Here is a 12,946-nt window from a genome sequence, read left to right as displayed (position 1 = left end):
CTGATTGATAAATATACAGCGGCCTGCAAAACTATTTGGCCCCCTTGAACTTTGTGATCTTTTGCCACATTTCAGACTTCAAACATAAAGATATAAAAATATAAATGTAAATGGTCTGCATTTATATTTATTCAAGTCAATGAAGACCTCCCAAAGTGCTTTACAATGTGCTTCACACTTTTCTCTTTTACACACTTACTAACCGATAGCAGTGTCTTGCCCAAGGACACTTCGACATATAATAATAATAATAATAATAATAATTTCTTTGTATTGTCATTCTTTGTAACAATGTACACAGAACGAAATGTCGATACCCGTTGTAGCGAGCAGATGCAGCCGCAGCCAACAGAGGGCGCCGCCATTTTACCAATGTTATAAGTCTTAGGTATATAACACGGAGGAGCCGGGAATCGGACCTGCATTCTCTTGATCCCAAGACAAGCGCTCTATACCATTCGCTCTTACTGACACACAACCAAATATGAGTAATATAAGATGACACCCTGACTTCAGTATTTTTTTATAGTTGTAGATTTGGCTTACATGCAATTCTATGCAGTAGGGAGAATATCTCCATTAAGAGAAATTCTGCGCTCTCATACTCAAAGTGTGCTTCAAACAGTGCTGACTTAACTTTATTGAATTGTACTTTGTAGGTAAATATAAACATGCCCTCTGTTGCTGGTGGAACAAGACTGAGAGATATATTTACAAGCTAGTGCTTTGAGATGGGCTTAATTTGTAAGTGCAATTTTCTTTCGTAATAACACTGCAATGAAAGATTTTGCATCGCGACAATCGTGCAATGAGAAGTAGTGCAATAATTTTAGCAGCAAACCCATTTTTAAATACAACTGGAAAAAGTCATATTATGTATACACATGATACATATTTTTCACAGTGTTGCACACTTGTTTGGATGCACCCATCAACTGCGACAACGGCCGATTTTTTTATTACAGAGGCTGCCTGACTTAGGAACGAGATTCCGGACGATCGTTCGTAAGTTGAATGTTTTGAAGTTGCTTAAGTGGTATGTTTTGTATGTTGAAGATTTATATAAATATGTTTAAGGCTTTTATAAGTAACCTGTATTCTTTTGAAACTAACAAAATTAATTTTTTGTGAATAATCAACAATAAGTAGGACACAATCATGAAGTGGAACAGATTTTATTGGATATTTCAAACTTTTTTAACAAATAAAAAACAAAAAAGTGGGTATGCAAAATTATTCAGCCCAATTGAGTTGATACTTTGTAGCGCCACCTTTTGCTGGGATTACAGCTACAGTCGCTCGGGGTATGTCTCTATCAGTTTAGCACATGGAGAAACTGATATTTTTGCCCATTCCTCCTTGCAAAACAGCTCGAGCTCAGTGAGGTTGGATGGAAAGCGTTTGTGAACAGCAGTTTTTAGTTCTTTCCACAGCTTCTCAATTGGATTGAGGTCTGGACTTTGACTTGGCCATTCCAACATCTTGATATGTATTTTGTCAAACAATTCCATTGTAGTTTTTGCTTTATGTTTTGGAACATTGTCTTGTTGGAAGACAAATCTCCGTCCCCGTCTCAGGTCTTTTGCGGACTCCATCACGTTTTCTTCCAGAATGGTCCTGTATTTGGCTCCATCCATCTTTCAATCAACTTGAACCATCTTCCCTGTCTCTGTTGAGGAAAAGCAGGCCCAAACTATGACACAGCCACCACCATGTTTGACTGTGGAGATGGTGCGTTGAGGGTGATGAGCTGTGCTGCTTTTACGACAAACATAATGTCTCGCATTGTTGCCAAAAAGTTCGTTTTTGCTCTCATCTGACCAGAGTACCTTCTTCCACATGTCTGGTGTGTCTCCCAGGTGGCTTGTGGCATACTTAAAACAACACTTTTTAAGGATATCTTTAAGAACTGGTTTCCTTTTTGCCACTCTTCCATAAAGGCCAGATTTGTGCAGTATACGACTGATAGTTGTCCTATGGACAGATTCTCCCACCTCAGCTGTAGACCTCTGCAGTTCATCCAGAGTGATCACAGGCCTCTTGGGTGCATCTCTGATCAGTTTTCCCCTTGTATCAGCTGAAAATTTAGAGGGACGGCCCGATCTTGATAGATTTACAGTGGTCTGATGTTCCTTCCATTTCAATGTTATTGCTTGCACAGTTCTCCTTGGAATGTTTAAAGCTTGGGAAATATTTTTGTATCCAAATCCAGCTTTAAACTTCTCCACAACAGTATCTCGGACCTGCCTGGTGGGTTCCTCATTCTTCATGATGCTCTCTACGCTTTAAACGGATCTTGAGACAATCACAGTGCGATACAGAGACTTGATGACAGACCGGTGGATTCCATTTATCATCGTTAGTCATTTAGATCAACATTGAATCATTCAGAGATCCTTACTGAACTTCTGGGAAGAGTTTGCTGCACTGAAAGTAAAGGGGCCGCATCATTTTGCACACCCATTTTTTAGTTTTTCATTTGTTAAAAGAGTTTAAAATATCCGATAAAGTGTGTTCCACTTCATGATTGTGTCACTGTATATATATTTATATATTCACAATTCTTTTACAGTATTTTTCCATTTCTTCCTCATATGAAGCTAAGCTTCAAATCCACTTATTCCTATAAAGGAGCCTAATTAGCGCAGGCAGCTCGGATCACTTTCCCCGCCAAGCTTCTTTGTGACGAGCTTCAAAACGTTCACTGACATGAAAAATTGCAAATTGCTCATAATTAGCATATGAATTGTCTACTGTTTGCCTGCCTCGATTTGAAAGACAGGAGCCTGTTTGTGAATAGGCAGCAAGCGCCTGAACATATCATCATTGTGGGGAGACCACAGGGACGGGAAGCAGACCGAGACTTACCTTGGCTGCACTGTTCCAGCAGCTTGGGAAAAGCAAACCTGGAGGAAGAGACAAAGAAGAAAAAGGGAGTTTTTAGGCAAAAATGCAACTGACTTGCCTGCAAGTTATGAAAAATGTTAATTAAACTTGTACGACTCTGACCTTGCGGAGCTGGATTATTCAGAGTTTAGTATTTTTTTGACCTACAGTCAAACTCATGCACATGTAAAAATGTAAAAACTCAAAAATTCTCTTAAATCAGTGTTAGCAATTTGTCTAGTTAACTCATCAACGACCAGTCCAGTTAAGAGATCAGAGTCTATAGCCGGCAACAACATAAAAATGTGCATTTTTGTAAAATTGTTAATTAAAGATATCAAGTATGTTTGTGTTTTTTGCCAAAAAACAAAAAAAACTGAACCAAACCGAAATCATAATGGAACTTAAAACAGTACAGAAAAGAAAATAACTAAAGGAAACCGAGCAAGGTGAATCAGAATGAAATGGACCGAAGGGAACAACATTAATCATAATGAAACAGAACTATTCCAAATCAAACACAAACCAAACTAACACAAAACCAACACAAAGCAAAAACAAAGCAAATAATAACAAAATTTAGACTCAAGTCAAACCAATATAAATTCAAACCAAACTATCACGGATCCAAAAACAAAGCAAATAATATCACGATTTAAACTAAAGTCAAATTAAACCAAAGTCAAACCAAACTATCACCAAACCAAAGAAAAAGTAAACCAAAAAAACAAAAAACAAACAAACCAAACCAAACTGACACCAAACCAACTTCACACCGAAAACAATCAATAAACCAAATGAACTCAAAACAAACTCAAACCAATAACAAATCAAGCAAACACAACTAAACCAACCCAACCAAACTAAGTCAAAGCAAATTAAATTAAACCAAACTAACTTCCGACCAAAACAAAGCAAACCAATAGCCAAATAAAACAAAAAAAAACTAACAACAAACAAAAACAAAGCAAACCAATCAACCAAATTAACTCAAACCAAACTAACACCAAAGCACATCAAACAATGCAAACCAAACACAACATAAACCAAACCAAAACGTAGCAAAAATAACACCAAAGCCATACAAAACAAAGGAAACCAAACAAAAAAACTTCACCAAACCAAATCAAACTCACACCAAATTGACACCAAACCAAAAATAAAACCAACTAATAACCAGATAAACCAAACTAAGTCAAACCCAATAACATTGAAACCAAACAAAATTCCCACCAAAAAAAACAGAGCAAACCAAAAGCCAAATAAACCAAACCAAAAACAAAGCAAGCAAATACCAATTAAAAAAAATATTCAAACCAAACTAACACCATAACAAAATTAAACCAGACAAAACAATGACTACATAAACCAAACCAAACCTAGCCAACCTAAATCCAACTCAAACACAAACCAATTCAAACTAATGTAAATCTAAATTACCATATAAATCCTGATTTGTGTGTGTATGTGTGTTTGTATGAGACTTATAGAATCCGAAAAGGCTAAACCGATATTCCCGAAAACTAACACAGTAGTACTTTAGACCTCCGCGAGTGTCTTCAGCTAGATTTTGTGTCAAGGCACCCCCCAAAAATACCAACAAAATTGATAAACATCTGCTTATGTGGGATCTCTAACGCCATCTGGGGCCAAGTTGGGTACTTTGGCTCATGACCACCGACCACTCCAAGCAGCCAAATCCAATGTTCTATCGCTTTGGTCAGAGATCAGTCAGATCAAGTCGAAGTAAAATGGAAAATAATTTTACGACACAACGTTCCGTACTTTTGTTAGTGTACTTATTATACGGTTATTAGCTCTATCACACAGACAAGACGGTTAATAAAGACATTTGAGTGTTTAGGACTCAATTTTTAAGACTTTTTCAAGGCCTTAATTTGCTGTTATCAAATGTAAGACTTTTTCAAGTTTTCCAAGACCCTGCGAGAACCCTAAAAGTGACTTCTGTTTAAGCAGACTGGGCTGTCTTATTTTCCGCACCATAAGGCGCACCGGGTTATAGGGCGCACCCCCAAAAAATAGTTTTTGGTCTTATATTTTCCATACATAAGGCGCACCGGATTATAAGGCGCTACAATGGGAACGTCGACAAAACAGTCAGATGATTCAGTCCAACTGATTACCCCCTTAACATTCCCAAAGCTTGCAAAGAAGCAAATACGTGTCGTAGACACGTGCGGATGCGGTGTCCGTACGATGTCACCAAACAAACACTTCTTAGTTTCCATTTTATTTTTTGCTGGCAACTGTGTGGACAGCAAAGTAGGAATTTTATTGTGCATGGAAACGGGGTTCTTTACAGTGCATATGACAATAAACACTTTGAATTGAATTTAGTTTAAAAATAGACTCATCACAGAAACATCAAGATCGTTCTAAAACAAGATACCGGGAAAATATAAAGCCGCATTGCTCACCTAAGTTCTCTTGCAGCCATCATGTTTAATAATGATACGTAACCATGGTCTTCTTACAACCGTGAGTGTAGTAAATCCAGGAAAGTCAAATATTTACAAATACAGAATAGTAAAAAATGTTTTCTCTATGCCGTAGTGCAACCCGACGCGTGATTCACATTCATCTTTTTCGGCCAATTGCAGGCTTTGTTTCGTCCCTTTAGCCTATGCGAGCCTGTAAATGATAAAAAAAGGATCCGCCCCCTTTACCTCCGAATAACTTTAGCCAATAGTGACTGATTCAAATGATGATTGACACATTGGTTAGGAAATGAAACGCGGGTATATAAATCCCAGCATACACCGCGGACGACTTCGCCTTCGGGGGAAAATCGAGTCGGCGGCTGCTTGCTTTAGTTGCAAGACTTTGTGACTTAATATTGATCCCTATATAAGGCACACTGTATTATAAGGCGCATGGTCAGCTTTTGAAAAAAAATAAAGGCTTTTAGGTGCGCCTTATAGTGTGGAAAATACGGTACTTATTATACGGTTATTAGCTCTATCACGCAGACAAGACAGGGTTAATGAAGTCATTTGAGTGTTAAATTTAAGACTCAATTTTTAAGACCTTTTCAAGTCCTTGATTTACTGTTATCAAATGTAAGACTTTTTCAAGTTTTCCAAGACCCTGCGAGAACCCTAAAAGAGACTACTGTTTAAGCAGACTGGGCTGTCTTATTACTAAAGATCTCACGGCCCAAAGTCCTTAGTTCACCTGTAAAAGATAGATAGATAGATAGATACTTTATTCATCCCCGTAGGGAAATTCACACTTCCAGCAGTCTACCCCGTTGTTTATTAACAGATGAACATGATGCCCTAGGGGTGCTTGTAGCGGAGTGGATGACGTCACGCCAGTCCAAAAGTTCGACATCCCTGCTGCAGATGGAAAACTTTTCTTTATGAAAATCCAGGGATACACCACCTCGTGTTAGCAAGTCCGCCTCCTCTCCGATTCCCCCCGGCTTTCGTGTCTCTGTTTAGCGGCGTTGAAGCCGGATTGCTCCGTTTAGCTCCGGGTGGCTACACGTTAGCGTCCGGAATGCTAAACGTGAGCCACGTTTCCGCAAAACACAGCAACTGCGCTCCCTGTGCGCTTCGCTGTTTTCCACCAGCACTCGATGATCTTATTTGGTCGTGAGTTCGCATTTACAATGATTACGGACGGTACCGGAGACTTATAACGCCGCTAGCCGCTTCGCTAGCTCCGGCTCTTCCTCCACGATAGGCCCCTTCATCACGCCGGCACGAGAATTCTTCAGGGCAAGGAGTTGAAATTCCTTGAATACACGCATTTCTTGTGCGTTAAAACCCATGTCCATAGGATAGAAGTAATCCATAGTGTAGTTGTCAACTTCCCAAGCCCAACTTCCTTATAGACAACTCTTCAAAACACAATGTCAGACTTGGGCTTCTGTGAAAAATAGTTTATCGACTCGCTAGCAATGTTCCGATTTTTTTTGTGTTCGTAAATTGGAAAACCGGGGCACATGGACGAGTGCCCATCATGAATAAGACATTAATAAGAAGACGCATGTGGCGCTCACTGGCTTGCAATCAAAGATTTTTCCAACGGAGAGACGTCATCGTCCCTGAACATTGCGTTCTAAGGTATTTCTTGCCAAACTGGATGGCCGGTCGGGATTCGGGTAAGTCTTTATGGTAACCTAGTCATTAGCGATCCCCCCTCCCCTCCCCCTCCCCCTCACGCTCGCGGATCAGTCATTTGAAAGGCATTTATCTTCCCTGTCCTGATGTAATGAACTGTCTGCATCCATCACAAAAAATGGATCATGGACTGACTGATAAGCTTGGCTGAGGATTGCCATCCGTGTGTGGCGCTGGGGGACCGGGGAGGGGGGGGATCACGTAAGTGGCTCTGCTGGATTAGGGGAGGCTATGTGGAGGGGGGGTCAACCCTAAAATGAGCAGACCGCGCCCACTTTGCCATGAGGATGGCGGTCTAATGACCACCGAATGGAGCAATAGAGGGGTGGGAGATGCATGATTGGTCCACGAGTTCCAGGAAAATACAACTAACCTCATATTTTCCGCACTGTAGAGCGCACCCCCCAAAAATGTGATGTTTTTCCATATATAAGGCGAATTGCATTATAAAGCGCAAGTCATTTTTTTATTTATTTACCGTAAATTCCGGACTATTAGCCGCTACTTTTCTCCCAAACGTTCAACCCTGCGGCTTATTCAGTGATGCGGCCAATTGATGTCATTTTTCTAACGGCCGCCAGCGGCGCTCGAGTACAAAAGGCAAGATTTAGACCGGTGGAATATATGCGCCGAGGAAGACTGCAACTTCTTGTGCACAAATTAAATTAGCGTAGACATATCCTCAACATGCAAATTGCAAAAAGAAAGGCACATGACGCAGCTTTCAAGCTAAACGCAATCGAGCAGTCCGATAAAGAAGGAGACAGAGCTACTGCGCGTAAACTTTACTTTGCGAGCGTGTTGCTAGCGTGTTTTGAATAAGGGAGCGTGGGACGACGTCTATATGAAAATGTCTCTTTCCCATACTGAAGGAAGACGACTTTGATGACGTCAGTTATAAGGAGGAAGATAAGGACGGTTTACCGTGGTTTCTACAAATGCGGTATATTTTTTTTAACAGATGCGTATACTGTGTTGCGAGCGTGTTGGTAGTAGCGTTTTGCTACCCTTCACAGGCACGGTTTGGGATGAAAGTTAAAATATTATAATTAAAGCTTTGAAAACTCTCTCGGTGTACCGTCTTTCTTTGTAAATAGGTGTAACCATGTATAATATGTATTTGCAACTGTATATTTTTGTAATGTATTTATTTGAGACACTTACTCTGATATGTTTTGCGAATTAAAAAAGAGGAGCGGGGGCAGCACGGTGGCGCAGTGGTTAGCGCTTGTGCGGCACAGTTCATGTCATGGGAACCTGTCGTGGGTTCAAATCCAGCTCCGGAGTTTGTATGTTCTCCCCGTGCTTGCGTGGGTTTCCTCCGGGCACTCCGGTTTCCTCCCACATTCCAAAAACATGCATTTCAGGTGAATTGGCCGGTCCAGATTGTCCCTAGGTGTGAATGAGCGAATGAGTTGTCTGTCCCCGTGTGCCCTGCGATTGGCTGGCAACTAGTTCAGGGTGTCCCCTGCCCACTGCCCGAAGATGGCTGGGATGGCCTCCAGCCCCCCCCCGCGACCCTAATGAGGATAAGCGGTACGGCTAATGAGAGATGATGAAAAGAGGAGCGGAGCAAACGCGGGCTGACGGGAAGTGGGGTAGAGGTAAGTGAGACCTGTTGTCGTGGCAGACAATAGTGGATATATATTTTTCCCACTCTACCTTTGGAAATATAGACTTTGTTCCCTTGGATTAGTTTCAACGAGTACCCGGACTCTGCAGGTCTGCAACAAACGTTAAGTACCGGTATCATTTTCTGTTCATTTTGCCGGCTGTGGTTTCTGGACTGTACTTTATATTTAGTTACAATCGCGAGACTCAAAGGGCTAATTTTATGACTGTGCTACATGTTTTAAAGTGGGCGCATGCGGCTTATATACAGGTGCGGCTTGTGTAAGTACAAAATCGGTTTTCATCTTAAAATGTGGTGGGTGCGGCTTATAATCGGGTGCGCTCTATAGTCTGGAATTTACGGTACAACACAGCAACCCGGGGCCATCCTGTTAATCTGTTAATAAACAACAAACGGATACTGCTGGAAGTGTGAATTCCTCTACGGGGATGAATAACGTATCCATCTATCTATCTATCATATTGTTTGGATATAAAACAGAACTTGAGCAATGATTTAATTTATAGATAGCAGCCCTGATTGTCCCACATGTGAAACCGATACATTACTGATTATAAAAAGGGTTTGGTCCATTATATATAGGACACAATTTTAACTACCGGTGTCACGCCAACAGACCCCTTTGTAGATGTAAATGGCAAAATAATCCTTTATCTGGAAGCTCATTGAATAATCCATGTTTGTTGTTGAGATTCGGTCCTCCTACCATTCGATCCGGTAGGTTTATCCCTTTGTGCGATAAAATGTATTGGCTGATCAATAATTGCACCAACATGCTAACCCATTTCGAATTTTGTCTGCATATAAGCCGCACCTTGAAATATCCGGGTGGGTGCGGCGTATAGTCCGAAAAATACGGTACATGATGTCGCGCTATGTAAAAACCGTGTAATAACCGGAGTGGCGAGCCATGTGCAGAACGGCTGAGTGCATACGTGGGACACAAAGAGCGCGAGATTAAAATGAGTCTGATCCGCCTCGACTTTCAATAGCTATAAAAGCGTCATGTGACCTCCTCCTGGAAACCTGCGACCACTCGCCACCAACATTTGTCCCCGTCAGTCAATCAGTCGGACAGACGCGGGGAAATCCTGTTTTGTGAGCTGTTTTATCAGCTCATTTTGCTTTATTGAACCTCATTCAATAAATGCTTCTGCCGTTGCCGCAGGATATTAAAATCGAATCATGCTTTTTTTTCATTGATGATGAGAATGGCTGATTTTTTGGGGGTTAACTACATTTTATTTATTAATTTTTTTTTTTACAAATCGTCTGTTACAAGCTGCTTAGTACTACTACAGTAGAACCTCCAGGATCAAAGCATTTTCCTTTCTCTAGAACACAGGTGTCAAACAGGCGGCCCGCGGGCCAGATCAGGCCCGCTAAAGGGATTGAATCCGGCCCGCGAGGTAACACACAGAGAAGCGCGAGAGAAAAACAAGCTGCAGGTTGAAATATGTCAACTTGATGTTGCCAAAGAAAGGTGCCTCGAACAAAGACACTATACTTGTATTTATCTCTCTCTCTCTCTCTCCCTCTCTCTCTCTCCCTTTTCCACCCCTTTCCTCCCACTCTGTCTCTTTCTCTTTCACTCTCTGTGTCTCTCTTTTTCTCTTCCTTTGTTACTCTTTGTCTCTTTCTCTCTCTCTGTCTTTTTAACTTCTTTTGCTCTAACTTTCTTTTTTCCTTTTCTCTCTTTTCTCGTTCTCTCTTCCTAACTCTCGCGCTTTCTTTTCTCTTTTCTCTCCTTCTGTCTTTTTTCTCTTTGGATTTCTTTCTTCCGCTCCATTTCCTTCCCCATCTCTCACAACTTCTCTTTTTATCTCTTTTGTTTCTCACGCTCTCTCTCTTTTTTTGGCCCACCGTCTCTCCCTTTCCCTCCCTCTTTCTATTATTTTCTTATCTCTCCTTTTCTTTTGCTTTAATCTACTAGTCCGGCCCCCGACTGAATGTTTGCTCTATCGTGTGGCCCCCGAGTAAAAATGAGTTTGACGCCCCTGCTCTAGAACATCGAAAACAAATTATTACACGTGTCCTATAACAAGGGCAGCACGGCGGCGCAGTGGTTAGCATGTGTATGGCACAGTTCTGAGGCTCCTGTGTGGAGTTTGCATGTTCTCCCCGTGCTTGTCTGGGTTTCTTCCGGGCACTCCGGTTTCCTCCCACATTCTAAAAACATTTCAGATTGATTGGCCTCACCAAATTGTCCCTAGGTGTGAATGAGAAAGCGAATTGTCTGTCCCTGTGAGCCCTGCGACTGGCTGGCAACCAGTTGAGGGTGTCCCCTACCCACTACCCGGAGATAGCTGGGATGGGCTCCAGCGCCCCCGCGAGCCTACTGAGGATAAGCGGTGCAGATAATGGGTGGATGAATGGATGGATTGATATATATCATATATAACTCAAATATGCAGCACCACCTTTCTCCAATGCCTGTTTACCATTAGTCAAAGTCATATAAAATACTGGTATTTAAATAGTTTGTGTTAAGCATCCTGAAAATGCTGATTTGCCATTGGCTGAACTATTTTACACAATCCTTTCTCTTTATCCAGTTCAGAATCGTGTACTTCGTAAAGACTTTGTGAGTCGGCAATACAATACTGTATTTTATGTACTATCATTATTAGCAATCGCTTGTAGTGATGCTAAAGGGAGAAGCAAAACATAATAACCATGGGATCAGCTTGCAATTATCATGAAATATGAAATATGGCACACGGTGCAGTTTCATTTTTAATCCGCGGACTCCGTCTCCACCCCTTACCCTGCATCCTCCCGCTACACCACTCTACCAGCTGAAGCCACTTTGCATCAAAGATAAATCAGATATTCAATCTACATTTATAATTATCAATCATGTTATTGAATCATATGCACATATATGACCACACGAATTTGTTACTTTATTGTTTTTAACTGCAGTACTTGGCGTTCAGTAGCCACCGGTAATTACCATAGGTTTATATCCCTTGCTATACGTCAATTTCCCTTTGTTGTCCCCCACTTCGGAGCAGATTTATGTCTTATTTTTTCAAAATGTTCTAAAAACAAAATTCAAATGTATTTACAAAACCAATTGACAGGTAATTTATGAGCGTCATACATGATCTGATTAACCTTAAAGATACAGCTAAATTATTAAAATATTTTAGGTGCAAATAAAGACAAGGCTATTTTTTGATGTAGAGGAAGACAACGCTAGCTTTCCACACAGAAGTAGACAATGGTACATTCCATAAAAAAATAGCAAGCTAGTTTTATGCATGAAAGACAACACTGGTTTTCGACAACGGGAAAAAAATGCTAGTTCCTGGAGTACAAAGTGACAACTTTCATTGTGCTCCAACCGCAGAATAGCATGACACATGCTAATGCGTGTCTGTGAAATTATACGTATATTTTTTCATGTAAATACCACTGTAAGTACAGCTAACCCATGTAAAAATTGTGTGACTTATAGCAGTGTCTGAAACTCATGCGAAAAAGTTACCGGACACCAGGGCAGACAACTCTGAAAAGTATTAAGGATTGATAATCAGAATATATAAAAGAATAACACTTTAAAATTAAGTTTATTATAAATCTAATTATAACATTCATTGCATGGATATGACATCGCTGTTTTCCATCTGCCATCACTATGTACCTGTATTGACTCATCTTCATTCATGCAATCTTTGCTTTGAGTCGTACGCTACAAGCCACGTGAACTCCTCTTTCCACGATGCTTTTAATGTACGTTTTGTAGCGTCATCAATTTTGTTAGCTTCTTTTGAATATTTCTTCTGGGGCTGAGGTTTTGGCTTTATTCCTAACCACTTAACCATTTTTTTGTGTTCTCTGTGCGTCTACTTTGGAAACTGATATGCAAATGAACGTCCTTATAAGCAGGGTTGGGTAGGGTTACTTTAACTTGATCACTTTCAATTACTTTTGGATGACTCCAATACCAAATATGCTAATAAAAGACAAAAGAAACTAAACATGAATAAAATGACTCCATTTTGTGCAGGCTTGGGGAGTAACGGAATACATGGAACGGCAAAAATGATGTTGGCAAGCTGTTTGGATTTATTTTCATTTTGTTTCTGTCACATTCGATGTTCGTTTTGCCGGAGATCAAAGAGATCAAAGCCAGGAGAGAAAGCTTACCACGTGTTGTGAGTCATCATTTGATTCATATTTAGTTTCTTTTGTCTTTTATTAGCATATTTGGTATTGGAGTAATCCAAAAGGAATTGAAAGTAATCAAGTTAAAGTAACCCTACCCAACCCT

At 40.6% G+C, this 12,946-nt stretch overlaps 1 protein-coding gene across 1 annotated transcript in view; it reads right to left on the bottom strand.

Moving 5' to 3' along the window:
• dnaaf9 (dynein axonemal assembly factor 9) overlaps nt 1-12,946 on the bottom strand; it is a 70,907-nt gene that overhangs the window by 29,840 nt on the left and 28,121 nt on the right. Inside the window, 1 exon segment of the mRNA XM_088354551.1 lies at nt 2,869-2,906. Coding sequence (XP_088210677.1) covers nt 2,869-2,906 — 38 coding nt within the window.

This window comes from Urocampus carinirostris, chromosome 15, assembly GCF_059441175.1.
Source record: "Urocampus carinirostris isolate Australia breed hairy pipefish chromosome 15, RoL_Ucar_1.0, whole genome shotgun sequence".
Taxonomy (NCBI): Eukaryota; Metazoa; Chordata; class Actinopteri; order Syngnathiformes; family Syngnathidae; genus Urocampus; species Urocampus carinirostris.
Note: the sequence above shows the minus strand (reverse complement) of the source record. Positions and strands in the feature narration are given on the sequence as shown.